The sequence below is a fragment of the Barbus barbus genome, assembly GCF_936440315.1.
Source record: "Barbus barbus genome assembly, chromosome: 14".
NCBI lineage: Eukaryota > Metazoa > Chordata > Actinopteri > Cypriniformes > Cyprinidae > Barbus > Barbus barbus.
This window is the reverse complement of record NC_136742.1, coordinates 19,304,759-19,327,587: the sequence shown is the minus strand read 5'-3', so window position 1 is coordinate 19,327,587 and position 22,829 is coordinate 19,304,759. Positions and strand designations below refer to the sequence as shown.

Genomic DNA, 22,829 nt, shown 5'->3' with positions numbered 1-22,829 from the left:
CTTCAGATTTTGGAGCTGCCAACGCATCACTGTAGAGAAATACACACAAAGAGATTGTAGCTTCCCTCTGGATGTAAAATTCAGATTGCAGAGATTCCATCACATTTTACAGTTCTACAGCATCCCACTGTGCACTGGGTCCATAATAGAATTCATAATTGTGCCGAAAATTAGATCTGAACTTACTTCAACATTAACACATTATATAAACACATTTATAAATGTTGCCTGGCTGTTTTCCATTCATATTGTTTAATAAGTCTCAGCTCTTTCTGTTGTGATGACGTGCCATTTAATTTGATGTGAAATAAATGTTTTAAGATTAAATTAACCCAACTAATTGAAAGAGTCTGGATTTGGCAGGGGCTCCATCTTTTAATAAAGAGTTCAGTCAAACTGAAGCTTTAAAACTACCCACTGACAATACTATCAACTGTTTACCAGTCACTTATCTTGAAATGTGGTCTTAAATGTTGATCTCCATACATTTTACCATGCAAGCATCATACTGACAACAGTAGACAAATAATTGAGACGGATATTTTCCACCAGTTTATTTCCATTCAGTTTAAATAAGATTATACTTCATAGCTTAAATTGTATGCATTTCTCATCTTCATTCACAGTCTTGTACAAACCCAACAAGATATAGTAAATATTATAACCTAAAAGCTTTATTTCAAGTAGTTATGAAACAGAATTGGGGTCAACATCACCTCCTTGGGCTGGTCTGGAAATACACATGGCATCACTGCAAAGATGGACCCTCATATATTTTGCATCTATCTTCACCCTTAAGCTCAAGTGTGCTTTTGAAATATCACAGAATCCTTGAGACAAACTGAGCAAAACAACTACATACAGTAAGTACTAACTTCTACATCTGATTTTGGCTTGTTATGCAGCGTAATGCAGCTATTGCATCAACCCAAAGCATTAACAGCCAATCAACAAACATGCTAAATTTTAATTCTCACTTTTATTCAAGTCACAACTGAGGTGAAACTGCATTGACCTCAATTCTGTGAAGGAATCATATCTGTGTGATCTTTTGCGCAGCAGCAGTAAAAGCATAGACTACCATCATTGTTAATTGCATTACAAGATATGGAAATGTTTTAGCAAAACTGAATATCTCTGTAACGGTCTCCTCTTGGAAGAGAAATCTTGACCAGACTTTCTCACTCATTCTACTTTTAAAGTTAAAACATCCTAATTAAGCTCTAAAAAAAAAAAAAAAAAAAAAAAAAGACATTCATGCCTTGCTTGATCTGTACTGGTTTTATCCATTACTAAATTTTATGTAGTTTTCAGAGTATCATTACAATGAATAAAATGATCTGATTATTAACAATGCAAACAAAGAAGACAATTAAGCATGGAAAAGCAGTACAGTGCAAACAGTCTTGCTTCATAAAAAAGAAACTGTTCATATATATATATAAAAACCCAGTAAAACAGTGTTAAAGAAAACCGACAAAATACATGGCACTACCTCCTCTTCGGAGCAACACTTCTGCTGCCTTTGTTGCCTCCACTAGACTTACTGGAGCCCTTGGAGAACAGTTTAGTCATGAATTCAGAAACATCTGGCAATTCTGGGTTAGGGTTCAACATATTCATAGATTGCTCCATTTCCTGCAGGAAAAAAATAGACATTAAATTATATGAGTAAAGCAATACACAGTGGATGAGAATGTCTGTTTAGGATGTAACACTTGTAGATACGACTTGTTTTACATTACCTTTCTCATCTCAGGATCATTCGTATTTACCACCTTTGGTAGCAGGACGATGATTAATAAGGGAAGAACCATCATCATGACCTAAGGATGACAAAATATATCACAACAGCTATTAGAAACCATCAACAACACTTATGTCATAGCTAAATCATATTATAAACGGCTCTGAAAATGTGTCTTAATACTTAAGTTAATCTAAACTAGAGGACATAAAAACCTAGTTAAAAAATAAGTAAACAAAATAAACAATAACTGATTAATTTCCAGTGAATGAAGTCCACCCACATGCAACTGAAAGAAACAATTATATGATCGTACCATTGGGTTCATCAGAAAATCAGTCCAGCCCCAGGTTTCTCGCTTCATGAAGTATGTGTGTGGACCACTGGATCTGATCTGAAGAGGGTATGGCTGTCGAATAACTTCAGAGGTTTTGATGTAATTCACCAAGCGTGCCCTACGGTCCAATAACATTCTGACATTAACTTAGGTGCGCATGAAATCGCATATTAGAAGAAGGTAAGAAATGGGAATACCTCATTTTCCCTTTAGAGGTAATGTCCACCCGAATAGGATCAAATCTGAAAGATGGTGATACGATTTCAACCACATACGAGCCCGAAGGCACATCGTTGACAGCAAAGCTCCCATCAGTCCTGCGAGGGAAATTGATGTGGTTAATTGTGTAACCTTGGCAAAACGTTTAATGGCTTGTTAAGAAACCCCTGTCTATCTAATCTGAACAACAATGCCCTGCAATGATATTACATACAAGTTACAACCGACAAATTTCACAAATACATTAGAAAACGTATTTATATACCGAAAATATTCAAACGAGATCATTATAATTAAGACCAAGTAATTTATCGGGAAACGCTGCAGTAAATCGAGGACTGACACACAAATCAGTATCTAAATCGCTTTTGTGACGTTAGCATTGCTATATATATATATATATATATATATATATATATATATAAAACTCACTTGAGAAAACCAACATATTCCTCTCCTTCCACCAGGATACGGGCTGTGGAGATCCAGTCTTGTGTTTTCACTCCGGGAACGATCGCTCGTCCTTCGATTTTGAAACGGTCTCCATTTGACTGAGAACCTGCTACAGGCCCCGGCTCTACGTCGGAAAAACACCATGACAACGCAAACAGAGCCTGTAGCACCAAACACACATCTAACAGACGTTTCATTTGTTGCATCCTGTTTTGGAACACGATATACATGACGTTTCAAATGTACAATACTTCGCTACGCGTCAAACTGGACAGCTGAGGGAAGTAAACGGAACTCAGAACGCAGAGACCGGAAGAGCATCTGTTACACCACGTGATCATCCTTGAGGCGGGTCTATTTCTATGGGCGGGGGTTACGAATGGGAGTCCGACTTTTTTCCGTGAATCGGCTCTTTTAAACTGTTCGTGTTGCATGAATGGTTCAAAACATCTTTTACATCACTGCGGTGTTGTAAATAATAATAATAATACAAATAAAATCAAAAATAAAGTAAATTAAAGCGGTGCAGCATACACACTCCAATTGGTTTGAGAAAATCCCAATTTTTGTCTCCAAGTTCAATTCTTTTAAAACCTTAAATTAATTTGCGATTAAATTAAACCTAATTTAGTGTGTGCATTGATACATTTTTTAAACTCATTACTAATTGAGATAAAAAAAATATTTTCCATTATATTTATATTGTACTGCGTCCCCACCGGTCAATGCTTTGTTTCACTACATATGCTCATATATAACGTCAACTCAATGACCTCGGCTTAATAAATCAAGTGAGAAGACTTGGAACGGTTTAGTCAGACTTGTAAACGAAGACTGGTTTTTCTGCATCTCCACTGAATATTACTTTAAAAACATTCTCTGCAAATTTAGCACAGCTTGTTTTTTAGTCTCATACAGCAACTTTTCTGACAACGTGATCACATTTGCTTGGGGTTGTGCATGCGCATTTTGTTGTGGTCATTTTTTATCTTAGTCACAATATAAATAAAATTTACATTCATATAAACTTCAAAAATATTTAGTTTATGTAATTTATTTGAAAGCTGATTAAAAGAAAAATCACTATGTACACATTACACTCAAATATCCATTTATGATCAGGCAATGGACAACAACACACTGATAACTTAAAACTCCTGCAATTCAAGTGCATGACTGGAAAAAAAAAATCCGATAAAGGTACACTTACACAATCACATCCAAGCAGATTCACACCATAGCACAACAAGTGCAACAGTTAAAACTTATGCTTGGCACTTCAGTGAGTTTCCCGATTCCAGAGAGTCTCATGGAGTTGATTATGTGCCCCTAAGCAAGTCCACTTCAATGTGAAGCAGTCATTCAATGCCTGCAGGAAGAGTTCCTCCTCCAGTGCTCAAATCGGAGTGTCTGAATTGTTCAGTTTATCTATGCCCAATACTCCACAGCCTATTGAGCTTCAGATGCACCAGCTCCAAGCCAATCAAAAGCTTAAAATGCACCAAGGGTTTGTAGTGGTTATCTCCATAGTGTGCTACAATGATACATCAGCGCAATTGTGACACATATGATTCTATAATCTGTGGAAGAGAGGACGAGAAAGGAAATAAGGCAAGACTGATTTTTGTGAACAGTTGCAACTTTTCACCTGACTAGGAAAAATAAAACACCTTCGCTGTTTCTCCTACAGTTCCTGGAACCGAGCTTAAGTCTCTCTTCCCCTCCCACAGTTCAAGAAGCATTGTCTTCATTGCCTGAACATTCCTGCTGGATGCAAACATATTCAGTTACAGCTTCCAGTTAACACTTATAAGATGTTCTATCATTTAATTTCCATGTATTCATATCAAAATGAAGCACCTGTCATTTGAAAAGCCATCATGCAAGCTTTTGTTGTTTGTGGAGAGCTCAGACCACCATTTTTTAATGATAGATTGAACCCAGTGTAAAGCTACAATGAGGTGTCTGGAAAAGATTAAACCGTTTAAAAGATTAAATTAAACTTGAGCAAAATGTATAATGACAATAAACAATGATAGCAAATAAAAACACAGGACAAAATACTTACTCTTCATATTTAGTGTTAAGAATCACTTTCACTTGTGGTAAAAGGTCAACACAACAGCCCATTGAAATACATGGCTGTTCTTCCTGAAGACTATAGAGGGAGAAACTGGTATGAAACAACATATCCATCAAATCTGCAACACGTGACAACAATGACAAACTTTTATTTAAAGAGGTCTTAAATAGGCTACCTTTTAGTAAGAACAGGCAAACAGTCAACAAGCACCCCTGTGTCTTGTATTCTGGGGGAAAAAATAGTTAACATGGTATTCATAAAATGTAGAACTGCAAGCATGAATTATGCCAAAAAAAGTGAGAAAAAGGGGAATTCAACATGCTGTAAAGACACATATATTGATACTTGCAATATTTACACTACTGTTCAAAAATGTAATCTTAAGATTTATTTATTTACACTACTGTTCAAAAATTTTATCTTAAGATTTATTTATTTACACTACTGTTCAAAAATTTAATCTTAAGATTTATTTTAATGTTTTTGAAAGAAGTCTTTCACAAAAACAGTAAGACTGTGAAATATTACGGTCAAAACACTAACCTGTTCAAGTATGCCACTAGTTCACTTGCGTTTTTCCGCCAAAGAGTCAAAGCAACATTCAGTCTCAGATTTCTTCCAAAGAGCACATGAGTCATTGCTTCATGGTCCTTTGATAACTGAAATTCAACAAATGATTAGGTTAGTGCAAATATTATAATTTACATTTAGTCATTTAGCAGACGCTTTTATCCAAAGCGACTTACAAATGTGGACAATAAAAGCAATCAAAACCAACATGCAAGTGTTATGACAAGTCTCGGCTAGCCTAACGCAGAACACATAGCAATTTTTATTTTTTTTAAAGAAAATGAATAGATAAAATAGAAAAAAAGAAAGCTAGTGTTAGTTTTTCAAGAAAAGCTAGCAGTTAGAGAATAAATATGCAATTGATATGAGGGTCAAGTGTGTGTGTATGTGTGTGATTTTCTTTTTTTTTTAAATAAAAAGAAGACAGATAGATAAAATAGAATTAGAATAGAGAGTGCTAGAGTTAGAGGGTCAAATAAAGATGGAAGAAATGTGTTTTTAGCTGTTTCTTGAAGATGGCTAAGGACTCGGCTGCTCAGATTGAGTTGGGCAGGTCATTACACCAGGTGGGAACAGTTAATGAAAAAGTCTGAAAGTGATTTTGTGCCTCTTTGGGATGGCACAATAATGTGTCGTTCACTTGCAGAACACAAGCTTCTAGAGGGCACATAGGTCTGAAGTACTGAGTTTAGGTAAAGGGGTGCAGAGCCAGTGGTAGTTTTGTAGGCAGACATTAATGCCTTGAATTTAATGCAAGCAGCTATTGGTAGCCAGTGCAAATTGATGAACAGAGGTGTTACGTGCATTCTTTTCGGCTCATTAAATATTAATCTTGCAGCGGCATTTTGGATTAATTGTAGAGGTTTGATGAAATTGTCTGGAAGACCTGCCAAGAGACAATTTGATGATAGATCACCATTTTGCCATGACTAATATTGCAGAAATAGAGGGGTTGATCACTATATCATTATCACATGTGGGCAATCATGAATAAGAATAAACATCGGAAAGTTTCATCTTAGAATGACAAGAACATAGTCAACACAAGAACTAGCATGCAGCATATCTGACCTCAGTGAAATAATCACTGTATTTGGAGCCAGCTCCTGCCATTTTTGAGGTGTCTGTTGAGTTCACAGGGAACCCACAGTTGTCACTGTAAAGAATAGCCTGCACGTCATCAGCACAGGTCAGTTCATTTTCTTTGTTTGCCATGTCAGACGTCCTGCTTGCGGTGGGCGATCTCCGACATGCTCTTGATCCCACCCCAGAATGACGCGTTTTCTTCTTGCTAACCACCGCTCGCTTCGCTTTGCTGTATTTGTGCACACAACGGCCCACTGGAAATCTGTGGGATGTAGAATAATGCACGCTCAGCTTGTCAAAGCAAGGAATAATATGAAATATGGTCATTAAGTTTGCATGGACCAAAAACATACCTCTCTTGATCGGTTTCGTTCTTAAGTGAATAATCCACCTGAAAAGAGACAACAGTTAAAGCTAGCACTTTAAATCTGTCAGATTTTAAAACACTAGACATTGTTTGCCCATTTTGTAAATGGTAACAGAAAAACTTGCCATCATACACTACGAGACTGAGGATCATCACACACTAATATGTCCATCATATACTATGTGGTTTTTGTGTTGACACGTCCAGACTGCAATAGTGGGGCAAAATCTGGGCAAAAATTGTGTAGTGTATTCCAGCATTAAAGGGGTCATATGATGCGATTACAAGTTTTCTTTTGTCTTTGGAGTGTTACAAGCAGTTCGTGCATATATAAGATCCGTAAAGTTGCAAAGACTAAAGTCTTTGTAAAAATTGATGCGTTTCAGAAAGTTGGGGCAGAGAGGAGCAATAATAATGTACGGTACGTGGAAAATAATGCCATGTAAACACATTGCATTACACCAAATACACAAAATATTGTACTTTTTAGCATCATCATATGACCCCTTTAAAATACTTAATCTTGTATTTGTAAACTGAAAATGACCCCCTATTAATCCCACCCAGCACAAACATTACAAACAAATTGTCTATTTTAAGGCGTTTTTACTCACCTCCCTCATGTTCTTCTCATCTCCAGAACAAACCATACGTTTGAGAAGATCATGGGGCTGGGCCTGCTTGAGCCTGTGAACTTCTGCATTACTTCCAACATGACCTCCCGTGGCCATAATAAGGGACTCTAAAATGTAATGGCAAAAAACGCATTAGCCGCACAGGATGCATGATGTTGTTAAAGCAAATAGCTGCGGTTTGTTTGTTCAAAGCCTCCATTGTGTAGCTTCTCCTTTGGAGATAAGAATCATACTATAATCAAATTCGTATTAAAAGGAGTCAATTGATCTTCATGGAATATTTAAATGTAAAGCTTTTGCTATTGTTAGACAGTCTGGCACTGTAGCAGATTTTGACTATCAATTTTTTGCATCCCAGAACGGTCAGTAAACGGCAGTTTTGGTCCTAAAATAACCAAATAACTAAAAATAACCATTAAAGAACGTTATAGAAATTAGTCACTTTGTTCCAAAAAAATAACTAACGTTAAACGGAAACCATATGCTAACGTTCTGGGTTTGCTAGAATAACAGCAGTTCGTAAGGGCTGTGTTTCAAAACCTATCTAGACAATACTATATATGCTATGCACAAACCATCACATTCATATCATGCCAGTGTAAAGAATATCGCATAATTCATTACCAAATACACGAGACATGCTTCGTAATTTTCAGACGGACGTCTTAACCGTAGCACGTAACGCAGTCAGAGGATAAATTTATGAATCGTTTGCATCAAACCTAACTAATAAATTTCAGATTAACAATCTAATATGCCTGGTAAATATCTAACTGTTAGACATCTGTCAGACGGAGCTTGAGGCCTCCAATGATGTGACGCTGCTGTTTAGGTTTAGGATCTGTTAGCACTGGCGAGCTAATTAAGTCAACTATTCTTTGACAAACCGTCAATAATCTTTGACTAAATTGCAAAAGACAAGTCTATTGATTAGTCTACACTACTCACACTGGCCTGTGCCTATCAAAGCAAGTGATGAAAACACACAATATAGCTAGCTGCTAATCATCTGCTAGCAAACAAGGACTTAGCACGTACAAAACCTATAACTTGTAACGTTACAACGCTGTCAAACCTCGCGTATTTCGCAAGCACCCACCATATCATTGTGTAAAGTTGTCTATGCATCCTAAAGCACGTTATATATCCGAGAGTGCTTCCATGTACAACCAGGAAGAAACGAGAATTTAAGTGTATTTCAGAGGGAAGGAAGGATCATTCAAATAATTACAAACTTGAAATGCTGGGATGGGTGAAGCACCAGAGGTTTGAGGGTTTAGCGACATCTGATGGGGCATTAATCGAACTGCTTGGCTTTGGGAAAAAAAACATTTCACTAGTTTCTCCATGAAACATCAGCTAAAATGGCACACTCTTAGACATTTCTCAACCAACTTCATGGGGTGCATCCTGGGATGCTTTTTAAACAAAATAATGAATGGATTTCCATGCATGCCGGACACTTGTTGGCTGTGTTTCTTCACAATATAGTCCAACATACATTTTAAATCAGGGATTCTTTACTTTTTTTTACTCAAAGGTCCCCCACCATATAGGCTTTTCTTTATTAATAGAAAAGAGTATTAAATTAATTACATTTTTGTTTTGGGTTCATGGTTAATTAATAACTGATAAATTATCATCAATTCATCAATATATGAACATTATATATATATATATATATATATATATATAATGATAATATTTCAGTTAAAATACTTTGAAGTCAACCTGCAACCTCTCTGGAAGTTTGCCCTTAGTGGGTCCCGGCTCCCTGGTTGACAACCACTGTTTTGTATTAATAAATAAAAAGCATAAGCCTTTAGATAAAAAGTGTCTTTTTTTTTAGATCATCAAAACATACATTAAGTAGGTTTCACTGTGAATTGTAAGTATTGGCCTTTTCCTTGACGCAGAACAGAAAATATAAAAACATCACAAATAAAAGGACTTAATAATTATTTATAATTTCATTGTAGTGTAATAGTGCTTTAATCTTCAGTAAGAATCTTTTTGAATTGAACTTTGTTAATGGTAACATCCTTTTGCATCTCATGACCTTAAGTTCAAAGGTGTTATCAAGGGCGATGACTATCACGTTAGTGCTGATGTGATTATTAGGTCATGAAATGCTCCATGAAACCACAAACTGGAGTAATGTGACATAATTACTGTGCACTTAGAGGTTTGAAGTTGACATCATACAGATCCCATATGAAAGTAAAAGGCAAATTTCAGTTATGAATTATTTTTCACTGATGCTCACTTACTGTCACTCAGTCATATAAAATACGGTTAAGATAGTGAAGTTCAGCCAAACCACTTACAATGGATTTAAATACAGTGAATATTCTCATTAAACTGCACCTTGGAAGGATCTACCAGTGTAGACTGATAATATGAATGCAGGAATATTTATGAACTGAACTGAAATGGATTTGAATGTACAGATGCATCACATCAGTTTTTTTTTTTTTTTTTTTTAAATAAACTCTTTTCTGTTCTAAAATAATTTCTGAAGTTAAGCTATAAAAGCAATGCCATGTCTTGAAGAATATCTCATGGAAGACAAATCTGACCACAGTTCAAATAAAAAGCTGTTGAACTGATGGGAAAAACTGTATAAAATAGCCGACATTAGGACTCCTATTCAGTCAGCCACAAAAATTCACCATCCAGTTCCACCCTTATTTGGGTTGCGCAAGCCTTTCTATAAAAGTAATAATAATAGTTACTCTTTCAAGAGTCACTATTAGACTGCAATCATAGCTACTATTTCAATGTGTAAAAACAGTCTAACCAAAAAAGTCTAAAGATAAACAGACTTCCACAGTTTTTGGAATGAAAATGGCAGACAGGAAACAAAAAATAATTTTTCACTGCATTAGTTTAAAACAAAATATTGGAATGACTGAATTATATGAGATTTTATTTACTTTACAGCATTAACTTGCGAAAAGATTCAAATATGCACTACCGTTCAAACGTTTGGGGTCTGTATTAATATTTTTGATTGAAGTCTCTTATGCTCACCAGAGCTGCATTGATTTGATAAAAAATTCAGTAAATAATACTGTTGTGAAATATTGTTGCAATTAAAAATTATATTTTATATAAATATGTTTTAAAATGTATTTTATTCTTATGATAGCAAAGCTGAATTTTCATCAGATTCAGATTGTAACATTATACTTTTGATCAATTTAATGCATCCTTGCTGAATAAAAGCATTATTTTCTTTCTGCCGGTCTGTCTTACCACTTAATAAATGAACAGGGTGTAAGCACATATAGACAGACCGTTGGATCCACATTCCCCCTCTGTTTTACAGATCTTATAGCCACATATGATATTTGCAGGTGATTCATATCTGTGAGGGAGGACGAGTTGCTGTAACAGTTCATATTTCTTTTGCAGGAGGTATGCATTCAAACTGACATTTGATATAAAAGGCTTGTACAATTTTGTTCCTTAAATGGATATAAAATCTGACTTTTATATTAGCATGACTAGGCAGACCTCCACCTGTGATGTAACATATTAGATGAAAAGTAAAGAGGGGTTTGACACACCAAGCTACCATTTCTCTTTTTCTGTTTTGCTCATCTTCTCCCCTCTTCCTCAGATTGTTGAGATCTCTGAGGTTTTGGTATGATGGCTCTCATTTCACCTCTAATGACAAAAACTGGAATCAGGCTGATGGACTGAAGGATTCTGCTTCTGATGTGAAATATATAGCTATAAAATATGAAAGATTAGCTGCATTGAAAGCATGAATTTACAGAAAAGTTAATCTTAAAGCAGGTATTACGATAACAGAGCACTTACATCTAAGAGACCCCAGAGACAGTAATATATTATTAATTTAATCAGTTATGTAAGAAATCCCATTTTTCACTCATTTACAGGATGGTTCCTTGTGCTGACTTGTAGGATTGACATTGACAAAAGAAATATTAGCCTATTCGTTATCTTTTAAGATAATCTTTCAACTGTCTTTTTTCTTGTTGCCAAGAGTAATATATTAGCTGGATAGTACAGAATGTTCAAAACTGACAAAAGCCGATCTAGGATAATTCATTTTGAGTGTCTTCTGGACGGCTTCCAAAACACCACACTTCAAGCAACCAGCAGATGGCGATGTGAAGCTGTGGAAACTGAAGTGTATAAGGGTGAGCTGTAATTTATTAGCTTTCACAACTCAATCTCAAACGTTCTTCTGTGGCGCGTAACCATCATTTCTTAAAACGCAATTTGTTTAAACAAGAGAACCTCAAATTCAAGCCTCAGATTAGCCTTAGTGACTCTCTGACCATGCTAACCCTAAAATAAACTTTGACCTCTGAACTCATCTTTGTTTGGTTAAACTGACGTTAAACCTGGTTTAGAATAAATGCACTCATGAGATTATGTTCAATACATCTGTTTAGTTTTCCTCTATAATATCCACTTAGTGACATCTCAAAGTTTAAATTTATCTCACATGTGTCCTAACAGAAGAAACCAGATTCAAAACTAAACAAAAATCCATATTTCTCTGCCAGTAATGTCAGACAGGGTTCATTGTTCCCATTTGTTTACATATATATATATTTAATTCAGTAAGTGCACCATTACTGACACTTCAGTGTTCATATCAAGCAATAAGAACAATATTTACTTCAACTGGCCTCCTGTCTGGCTAAATAGCATATGGCTTCAGAAGATTTATACAGCAATACATAGTATAGCACATAAATGGCAAACTCTCTTAAAAATAAAGGTTTCAAAAAGGAGGTGATGCTATAGAATATATAGCCATTTTTTTCCTTGTATAAAGATAATCTTAATAATCTAAAGAACCTTTTCCTACTATAAAATTTGTTTTTGCATAAATCTTCCATAAATGTTAAAGGACTTTTTTAGTGCTTTGTTTCTCATTTTTAAACTCCTCCACCTCCATCACTTTTATTATACTGAAAATTGTGGGCAAAATATTTTACAACGATTCAACTTTTGTGTTCCAAAGGGGGAAAAAATCATTTGGATTTTGAACATCATAGAATATAAAACAAAAGGCATTAATCAAGACAAGTTTTTACAAAATGATCCATGGTCCTTACTTAAATCTGTTTTGACTTGTTAGAGGGAATGAGGTCTGAAAAAAAAACCCCAAAAAAACATCTGAAAACTCAAAATCAGACAACTCACTGCACGTTTGAATAAATAAACATACATACGAGCTAAGACCAGACAATTTAAGCTGTGTGATGAAATTCAAAGAGGAAGTGCTGGAAAAACAGCATTGAGAGAAGGAGTCCGTTGTTTTTCAGCCAGGTTTCGCTGGGCATGAGAAGATTGACAGCTCTGGGATTCCAGATCTCGACAGGCTGGCCGGGCTCTCTCCTCTCTGCAGGGAGGTAAGATGATATCCTGCATGGTGTATGAGACTTGACTGCAAATTTAGAGTTCATCTGCCAACTTGCAGCAGCAATGAACTTAATGATGCCCATGGACTGAAACCTGCCTCTGCAGGAAGCATGTGCCAAGACTAACCTCGCCTGAAAGAGATTGATCAACATTGTTTTAATGCAGCAATAAGTAATGTATGAACACTGCCCTAAAAATAAACAAAAGGTAATTGCGACTTTATACCACTCAATGTGACTAAATCATGATAATTACCTCACGTGATGAAAGTCACAGGTTTGAAACAAAATGAGGACAGTAACTATAATGATTAATTTTTAATTATTTATCTAAATTTTGGAGAATAGGGAAGTGATAGACCACAATGATAATGACTATGTGCATAACAACATTGTTAAAATCACTTTCAAAATGTATTTTTTTTTTCATTTGAAGAACAATAAAAACATTGACAATCTGAATCTACCCGACTTCAAGGAACTTGAGCATATACAGTAGTTCTTATGTTGGTGTGGACACAAATATCTTTATTGTTGTGGCTATTTTTAGGGCCCAAGCCAGTAAGGCGCAGGGCCCTATTGTTCTTCTAAGGATTATTATTTTTTTTTTTATTTTTTTTTTTATTTTTTATTTCAATCATCCGGGCACTTTTGGGGGCCTTAACGTGCCCGAAAACTCTCGAAAATTGGCACGCACATTGGAACCTGCGGCCATTAGGACGCCGCTGAGGCTGGGACCCGGGCGTGGCACAGGGGCTCTACGGCGCCCCCTGGAAAATTGTCAGAAAGCTTGATGTATAGCTCACACATACTTGCACGTATTCATATGAAACTCGGTACACATATAGAACTCATTGAGCCGAACAACTTTCACGCTGCATGTCTTAGGCTCCGCCCAACAGGAAGTCGGCTATTCAGGGCTGTTTAAAAAGCGCATGCTCTGGAATTTGATATACTCCTCTGAGGATTTCCATACGATTGCCACCAAACTCGGTGAACATGATCTCAAGACATTGGGGACGCTAAATTGCGAAGATATTTTTGATATGTCGAACGGTTTGCCCGTGGCGAGGCGATGAAGTTATGGCGAAAAATGAGACCCAGGAAATGCCTAATAACGTCCACATACATTGTATGATGTAGATCAAACTCCAGTGGTTTGTTCGTTGTGTGATGCCGATCGGATAGATGTGACTATTATGACTGAAAGTTATAGCGCCACCAACTGGCTGCAGGAAGTGTGTCGTTTTCAAAATGATTTGAATTCAGCATCTTATTTTTACTCAATTTGCTTCAAACTTCACCAGAATAATGTCAAAACACGGCCGATGTAAAACTGTGAAGGGAATATTGATATCTAAAATTATGTTGCCATGGCAACGTGTCAAAGTTGAAAATTCGTTTCTGGTGATTTTGAGGCAGATAACATGTTTAGAATGTCATGAAACTCAACACACATATCCATTTTAATGATAGTTAGACACTGGAAAAAGCTCATAAACGGGCGTGGAAGAGACACTCTATAGCGCCACCTTTTGTCAAAAATGGGGGGGTTAGTTTTAGCTACAGACACCAAACTCGGTACATAAATTGTTCTTATTAATCCGGACAACTTTCTAATTTACAGTCATTAGCTACGACCAACAGGACGTCGGCTATATTTATTTTAATGTGGGTTTTTTTTTAAAACGGGCTGTAAACAAATTCATACTCCTCAAAGCAGAAACACGTAAATCACACCAAACATTTTTTCTCATGATGCCAAAATACTGAAGATGCTAAATTGCGGACGGATTTAGGATATCTTGAACGATGATTTAATGGCAATTTATTAAAGTTACAGTAAAAAAGAGATTTTTTTTTTTTTTTTTTATCTTTTAAGAGCAGCTTCCAAACACTTCATAAAAAATTACATACACAGAACAATACAGTCTGACGATATGTGATTAATTTCATGAATTTACAATACACTATGCTTAGGAGAAAATTTAAAAACTATCAGACAGTTGTTACAATGCTTCTATGAGTGAGAGTTCCCTGTCAGCCTGCAGCTGAGTGAGGGGGTGGGGGTGGGGTGGGGTGTGAGTGACTGTGTGGATTGAGGAGCTGGGTGAGAGAGAGAAAGAGAGAGAGGGTCTGTTTTTTTTAAATCTTTAAAAAATGCTTATAAAGCATTAAAGGTTTTGATAACACTTTATAATTAAGTCTCATTTGTTAACAGTAGGGAATGCATTAATTAACATGAACTAACAATGAAAAATATAATTTTTTACAGCATGTTAATTCTTCATTGATAGTATGAACTTACAATGAACTAACAATGAACAAAATATTTTTAATGTTAGAAAAATAGTCATGTTCAAAAGAGAAACTTTAAAATTTAATAATATATTAACACATTTTGGAATTAATATTGATCAACATTAAATGGAATATAATTATTAATGATTATATATATATATATATATAATGATAGCTACAGACACCAAACTTGGTACATAAATTGTTCACATTAAGCCGGACAACTTTCTAATTTACAGACATTAGCTACGACCAACAGGAAGTCGGCTTTTTTTTTTTTATGTTTTTTTTTTTCAAAACGGGCTGTAAACAAATTCATACACCTCCAAGCAGAAACCACAAATTCACACCAAACACAGAACAAGACAGTCTGAGGATATGTGATTAATTCCATGAATTTACAGTACACTATGGCGAGAAGAAAATTTTAAAACTTATCAGAGATATCCTGTCACTGTGCTTCTAATGTGTGCGGTAGGTGACTGGGTGAGTGACTGACTGTGTGAGTTCAGTGAGTGTGGAGGGGGAGAGAGAGAGAGAGAGAGAGAGAGAGAGAGTCTGTTTAAACTTCTCAATAAAATCCTTAAAAAATGCTTAAAGCATTAAAGGTTTTGATAACACTTTATAATTGAGTCTCATTTGTTAACAGTAGGGAATGCATTAATTAACATGAACTAACAATGAAAAATATATTTTTTAAAGCATGTTAATTCTTCATTGATAGTATGAACTTACAATGAACTAACAATGAACAAAATATTTTTAATATTAGAAAAATAGTCATGTTCAAAAGATAAAACTTTAAAATTTAATATATTAACACATTTTGGAATTGATTTTAAACATTAAAACATTGATTTCAACATTAAATGGTATATATTTATTAATGATGTAAATTAACAACAGTTAAATAATGTTGTTTTTTAACATTGGTTAATTCACAAATAACATTAAATATTAACAATATATTTTTTACTTTATTCATTTGTGTTAGAAAAAATTATTCATTTTAGTTAATGGAAAAATAAATCATTAAAAAATGCTTATAAATCATTAAAACCTTTGGTAACTATAATAATTTCTCATTTGTTAGCATTAGTAAATGCATTAACTAACATCAACTACCAATGAAAAATATATTTTCACAGAATTTAAAGTTTTATATGTTGTTCTGTGTGTGTGTGTTTCACAGAGTTGATGGTTTGGATTAACCCTTTAATTGCCGTATCCCTTAAAACCAAACTGCCAGAGGGTTACTGTGATGCTTGTGCTCGCTGGGCACCGTTTTATCGATGCCACCGGGGTGGCGTATGCTGACGGCTTGGGCCCGTCATCGCTGCTCGCAGCTATATTTATAGTTATTCTTGGTGTTAACAGGCCTTAAGCATAATTTGGTCCAGCAATTCTTATTGGCTGTCAATGTTTTATTGTTCATCAGATAGACAGATATATATATATATATTTTTTGTCTGAATGTGATTCCAACTATATTGTTCTGTAGTTATCTGTTGGTCTCATATTATAGTTATTACATTTTTATAGTTATGTTTATCATTATTAGCACCCTTTGTGTGAATTGGCCATAAATGATGGCATAATTTTAATTTTTGAGTGAACTATCCCTTTAACGCCTGTATAGCTCTTTGAATGGCATCTAATACAAAAGATGCTTTCTTTCTTTCATCTTTTTTGAGCGACCTACACACCAGAGTCTGGCCAAATAGCACATATGCCAGCATTCTGAATTACGGGCAGATTTGCGTATGTATTACGCAGGCTGTTCTGTTTTATGTACGGTTTCCTTTGTGTATTGAATCGATAATGTACTGTAGATTTTCACAAGATGGGTTACTTCCTGACTGCCAAAGTTCCTCAGAAGACCATGACATCAAACAGCTGCACATTTTCATATGATCGCGCGAGTGTGCTTTTTCACGACAAATTACATTTACCACAAACTTAGAGAAAATAGTTTCCATTTGGCTTTTTGCAGTCCACCCATTGATGCATGATGCAGCAAGGCCTTAGGAGTGTGATATCATATGAGCTAAGAATGCTAATTGACTAAAACGCTTTACATTTTTGCATTTGGAAAACACTTTTAACTAAAGCAACTTAATTCAATATACATTTTAAAATTCAGTGTGTTCTCTGGGAATCAAACCCATGACTTCAGTGTTATTAGTGCTCTGCTTTATCCATTTAGCTACAGAAACAATTATAAAACAGTCAAAAACTGTTATCAGAAACATTAAGGACAACTTTCTCAGGTAATAAGACTAAAAATGCACCACCTTGTATATTGTGTGTAGGTTGGTTAAAAATGTCAATGTCATGTAATCTTTACCACATGGTTATAGGGGTCACAACGACCGCACACACATTGTTCTGTAGTCTGAGTGATACCAGAATCTCTCTGGGCGTACTTTCAGAATTTTTTTACTTTCACATTCAGACCAATAAATCCATAGCAGATTTATAAAGGGCCACCAAATTGTCAACAAGCCCTGAGGCCACACGCTAAGCATCGAGACTCTAGCCTAGCATCAGTTCATCTGTTCTTCCTTTTTCATGGGCATCCAGGCACTGAGTCACCTTTTGGCTCACTGCTCATGACATCACTGTCATATTTCATACAAAAACCAAAGTGACTGAGCGAGAATAAGCCTTGAAGTTCAGAACTTCCAATAGACGAGGACAAGAGTCACAGCTCTGCAGTATTTTTTTGTTGGTTGTTCTCATCTGCCTAGCAGACAAAAGAGACATCTGGTAATGCAAACATTTCAAACAGAAGTTTTAACACTTTTCAGTAAAATTAGAATAATAATTGTGGAAATTAAAGCGACAGTTCCTCATTTACTCTTGTTGTTTTAAACCTGTATGACTTTTTGAAGAATACTGGTAACTAAACACTTTTGGTTGCCATTGTATTCCATTATGGACAAAGAACACTGAGAAATTTGTCAAATATCTTTTATATTCCAATGAAGAAACATAGATATACAGGTTTGGATTGAAAGTATGGGGTGAGTAAATGATGAAAGAATTGTCATTTTTGGGCAAACTTTTCCTTTAAAATAAAACAGTTCTGTTTACGATACAACAAACATAATTTAGGTTGAGTAAAGTGCTGTCAATTGTTCACTGAGGGGATAAAAAATGAATTGCTTTCTAGGTTCATTTGAAGGCAGCAAAGGCCAACAAATTTTGCTCTCCAAAAATCTCTTTGAAGTTGTTACTGCAGATTAAAAATGATCAAGCTTTGTCATTGTTAAATATGATCACGTTCTCTGAGAGTTTCCACATAATTCTGAAGTTCAAACAGGGACATGGACCAACAGTCATTGAAGATGAAGAGCTACTGCTGCTATTGTTTGAATGAGAGTTTCCAAACTCTGTTTTGTTTGATTATCCATGAGAGGAGAGAAGTGATCACGTGCAGCCTGACACTGGAACATACTCAACAAAATTACCCTGAAAAACAAAACAAAATCTACTGTCATGTACAAAGAAAAACTTTGACTCTGTCCATATACTAACTGTTCATGTTTCCTCAGCTTTTAGTCCAAATATGCTCCAAGATATGTTAAAAGACCATTCTTTTCTCATCACTGTGACAAATTTACATCAAAACACAATTCCAATTAGCCATTTTCCTTCATGTCTGTCATTGAGGTTAATGTGATCAAGGCGGATAGACAAACAGGCGCATGGGAAAATATTGTAACGACAGAATGTTTGAGGCTACTTGTAAATGTTTGAGGCAATGTAAACACAGCAATGCACGTAATTCACACACTGGGACAAATATTGACTAACACTAGACATGCTCAGAGCCAAAGTGGAAGCTGTTGGCTTATTCCATTCTGATTACACAGAGACGTAAACTTGGACCCTCATACATGCAATGACACCGGCTGGGAGAGGTTCCATTCTTTTTTGGGGGAAGGAATTGATACTTTTATTCTTACTTTTATTAAATCTATCAACAGTGAGAGTACTGACATTTATAATTTTACAAAAGATTTCCATTTCAAATATATGCTGTTTTCAGACTTTCTATTCATCAAAGGATCCTCAAAACATTTGTCACAGTTTTCACAAAAATATTAAGCAGCACAACTGTTTTTAACATTGATAATAATAATAAATATTTACTGAGCACCAAATCATATTAGAATGATGTGACACTTAAAACGTGAGTAATGGCTTCAGAAAATTCAGCTTTGACATCACAAGAATAAATTACATATTAAAATATATTCAAATGCAAAAACTTACTTTGAATTGTAATTTTATTTAACAATATTACTGTTAAATATACAGCATTTTTGAGTAAATAATTGTAGCCTTGTTGAACACAAACAACCTCTTTCAAAAAAAAAAAAAAAAACATTTAGAATTTTTGTTTGGTGTGTGAGTGTATACTGTATTCACATAAGATGTCTTAAGTCTTAAGTCTATAAGTCTTTGATGGTCTTATATATGACATAAGCATTTAATGTAAGTGTTACTAATTCTTGTTAAAAATCTGTGTTTATAATTAGCCTTTACAGTTCACACCTGAGCCTGCAACTGTCAGTTCTGGTTAACACAAAAAAGTCTGTAGAATCTGTCTGAGCCTGTACATTATTCATCTTGTGTAGTCTGCAGAGAGTGGAGGATAGACACATGTTTAGTGTAATGGGTTTACAGCTCAACCAGAGACTTCAGAGCTGACCTGTATTGTTGTTCCAAATAGACAAGGTTTCTAATTTGGACAATTTCCAGTCACTGAAATCACAGAGCAGCTGCTACCTCCAGATTTCCCAAGAAAAGGACCATTTTCATTTGAGTGGAGGCAACACTGAAATGCTTTCTGTACATTCTTAATGGTAATGACACCAATTGAATGATTATGCCTACCTAACTTGATGCTTAACCTAATATTTTGTGCATTAAACTGTCTACTGATGGACCAGACCTCTACAGCTGTGTTGTGGCTGCAGGGACTCGGTCACGTTCATGCAGATTCTGCCAAGGTTTACATCAATGTTCTGAAGAAAAATAAGTAGGATAGGGCTAGAGTGTTTCATTACTTCATTGTAATACTTTGTAAAGGGTTGGCATGGACTGTAGCAATTATATTTGCTATTCAAAGTTAAGGGCCTTTAATGACATGGAACAGCTGTCAAGTGGACATATTGTAAACACAAACACAACTTAGAACAAACACAGCTCAGACCTATACAGTGATGGGAACAATCGCTGCATGCTACGTGCTAATAGCCTGAACCTCAAAGGCATTTTTGTTTCCCAGAACAGTTCGGCATGGCTACAAATCCCTGTGGAGTTACAAACATCTAATGTGGAAAGTGTAGAATGAGCTACACAATGTTAGAACGCTGTGAAAAGAGGCAGAACACGTGTGGGAAGCTGACCTCCCTCTGCTCAAAGACATGATGTGTGTGATTTATGAATATAGCCTAGATGCGGAAGTAATTATTGCTGTTCCAGGATAACACCGCCTGTAAATGTTTTGTAAAATGTCCATAAAAAGGAGACACTGCATCCTTGCTTTCATCGCTTACCACACAATAATTCACAATCACAAAGTAATAGAACTATCAAGTAAGAAACTGTGATGTCTTTCTTATTATTATCAATGTTGAAAACAATTGTGCTATAATGTTAGTCAAAATGTGATATATATTTTTTTCAGGATTCTTTAATTTATAGAAAGTCTTTACTGTCACTGATGATCAATTTAATACATCCATGCAGAGTAAAAGTATTAATTTCTTTTAAAATAAAATATTACCATCTTCAGAATTTTGATAAGCAGTGTCCATTATCTGAAACATCCAATAAAAGCATTACATTTCAGGGCTGCGTGCCATATACGAATTGCTTGTATCTAATTAGCAGCAAAGCCCAAGCTTTGTTATTACAGAGGGACTGACTTAAAGTCATGCAATTTAAACACCAACAATTCCTTGTCCTTTGACCCTCTACTGCTGCATCTATCCATTAAGATTAGGAATTATAAAAACATTCAAAGCATGAGTGGAATGGAGGGAATCCTCTTGGCAGCAAAAGAGCAATGTATGGCCATACTTTTTTAAAAATTGTGAATTATTTGGGCAAAAGGATTACATCCCAACTATACTTAGGTTAATAAAAAATACAATTTTTAATTTATGCTGGTCTAGCCAAACTGGACTTTCTGGGCCTTTTACACTCTTCAAACATTAAGATGAAATGATTATAAACTGTCTGAAACAGTATCCAGTTCACCTCTCTGAAGGTCAGATTTCAAATTCCTCCTGAAGCAGAGCTCACCCCCTCCCTGCAACACAATATTTCACACAGAGGGCTCAAGAAGGGCTACAAAACAACCTCATAAACTGGGTGCAAGGGCATAGATATTACATGACCTTTTATACCTCATAAGATTGGGAATTATGACCTGATTCACCATGGCTCATTTGGTCAAACATACCTAATTGTAACAATGAAAAATATGCATTTAAAAGGGTCATGAACTGCCTTCGCCTTTTATTTTGTACTGTTCACTGAGGTGCACTTATAATTTTATAAAGATTTTTACATGAAAAAACAATGTAGAAGTAATAGGTTTAGGTTAAAAACGCATGAATACTCAGTACATATCAAACTATCTGTAATAAAAAACAAAGCAATAGTGATCACGTAATGAAAAGTAACACTTGTGTGGTGCGACATTGTATCCAATATAGTTTGCACAGCATTGTCTTTTAGGGTGTATTCACACCAGGAAAGTCCACTAGTTCACTTGCTTTGGTCCGGACCAAACTGAATGTTGATTTTTTTTTGTTTGGTGCGGTTCGCTTTCACACTGCCCTTTTTGCAAGTGAACCAGAAATTGTAAACAAAGCTACATGTGTGCTAAGGTCATCCATTCATTGGACAGAAATACTCAAGCAGGGAAAACAGGAAGTGCAAAAACAGGCTAATCATGAAGATCTTTCATAGTGCAATTTTTATTCTTTTACTGATTTGGTGTTATAAGATACTAGCGCAATATGAAGCATATCACAATGTTAGTTTAAACATTTAACCTAGACAAATGTGCGCTATTAAGCGCATATATAATTGTTTGTGCAGAGAGAGGAAGCTGAAGTGTGCTCCAGGACATCAGTGGAAACAAATTAAATACGCGCGCCGTCATTTTTGCTCATAAAGGTAAGAACAATACATCGTTTGGAACTGTAAAGGGTCTATTTTTATTTGTGTGCACTCACAATATCAACAAAACTTTGTGCTTTTGTGTGCTTGCCGGAGCACTTCACAAAAATGAAATGAAAATCAGCTAATATTTTCCTTACAGACATGAATATATCTATAGAAAGCTTTAAATGACTATAAAAACTAAATAATTCAAATCCAAAACAAAAACTCTTTCATTATGTTTCATTATTTCTTTCTAAAAGTGCGTCCAATGATGAGATGGCGTGCCAGGATCATAAATGTAATCTTTGCGACACTGAATCAGAAAACACTAGTTTCTTAATAAATAATTCAAATATCTCCTTACTATTCCCCCCAATATGTATATGGTAACTTTTGCGGCAAGCTTTAGCCTATTTAGCACGCTCACATCAC

The 22,829-nt window shown here is 35.4% G+C and overlaps 2 protein-coding genes across 7 annotated transcripts; both read right to left on the bottom strand.

Annotated features, from left to right (window-relative positions):
- Window positions 1-527: 527 nt before the first annotated feature.
- Window positions 528-3,091, bottom strand: LOC306880024 (endoplasmic reticulum membrane protein complex subunit 7-like). The gene is made up of 5 exons (XM_079433292.1): window positions 2,736-3,091; window positions 2,282-2,401; window positions 2,064-2,202; window positions 1,746-1,826; window positions 528-1,638 (listed from the first exon to the last, which is right to left on the bottom strand). The coding sequence occupies exons 1-5, from the start codon at window positions 2,984-2,986 to the stop codon at window positions 1,492-1,494; spliced, it is 738 nt and encodes a 245-aa protein (XP_079289418.1). The 5' UTR covers window positions 2,987-3,091; the 3' UTR covers window positions 528-1,491.
- Window positions 3,092-3,855: 764 nt separating this feature from the next.
- On the bottom strand, window positions 3,856-8,895 carry LOC306880115 (KATNB1-like protein 1). 6 transcript variants are annotated; one of them, XM_079433434.1, is made up of 10 exons: window positions 8,597-8,895; window positions 7,477-7,604; window positions 6,849-6,886; window positions 6,481-6,757; window positions 5,383-5,498; window positions 5,015-5,065; window positions 4,825-4,914; window positions 4,617-4,721; window positions 4,427-4,520; window positions 3,856-4,336 (listed from the first exon to the last, which is right to left on the bottom strand). In XM_079433434.1, the coding sequence occupies exons 2-10, from the start codon at window positions 7,591-7,593 to the stop codon at window positions 4,304-4,306; spliced, it is 921 nt and encodes a 306-aa protein (XP_079289560.1). In that variant the 5' UTR covers window positions 7,594-7,604; window positions 8,597-8,895; the 3' UTR covers window positions 3,856-4,303. The 6 variants fall into 6 exon arrangements, with proteins under 6 accessions (XP_079289560.1, XP_079289557.1, XP_079289558.1 ...); XM_079433431.1 differs by having other exon boundaries at window positions 4,427-4,523; window positions 4,825-4,929; window positions 8,597-8,747; XM_079433432.1 differs by having other exon boundaries at window positions 4,825-4,929; window positions 8,597-8,747.
- Between the last annotated feature and the right edge of the window lie 13,934 nt (window positions 8,896-22,829).

Bases quoted from the DNA above. Each gene is read 5' to 3' on its own strand.
- LOC306880024 (XM_079433292.1), bottom strand. From the start codon at position 2,986: ATGTATATCGTGTTCCAAAACAGGATGCAACAAATGAAACGTCTGTTA. The intron at 2,203-2,281 runs GTATTCCCATTT...ATTGGACCGTAG, and splicing joins ACCTCTAAAGGGAAAATGAG to GGCACGCTTGGTGAATTACA. The intron at 1,639-1,745 runs GTAATGTAAAAC...TTTTTCCTGCAG, and splicing joins ATGATCCTGAGATGAGAAAG to GAAATGGAGCAATCTATGAA.
- LOC306880115 (XM_079433429.1), bottom strand. The intron at 6,887-7,476 runs GTGAGTAAAAAC...GTCTCTTTTCAG, and splicing joins ATGAGAAGAACATGAGGGAG to GTGGATTATTCACTTAAGAA. The intron at 4,524-4,616 runs GTGCTTCATTTT...GTTTGCATCCAG, and splicing joins GATGGCTTTTCAAATGACAG to CAGGAATGTTCAGGCAATGA.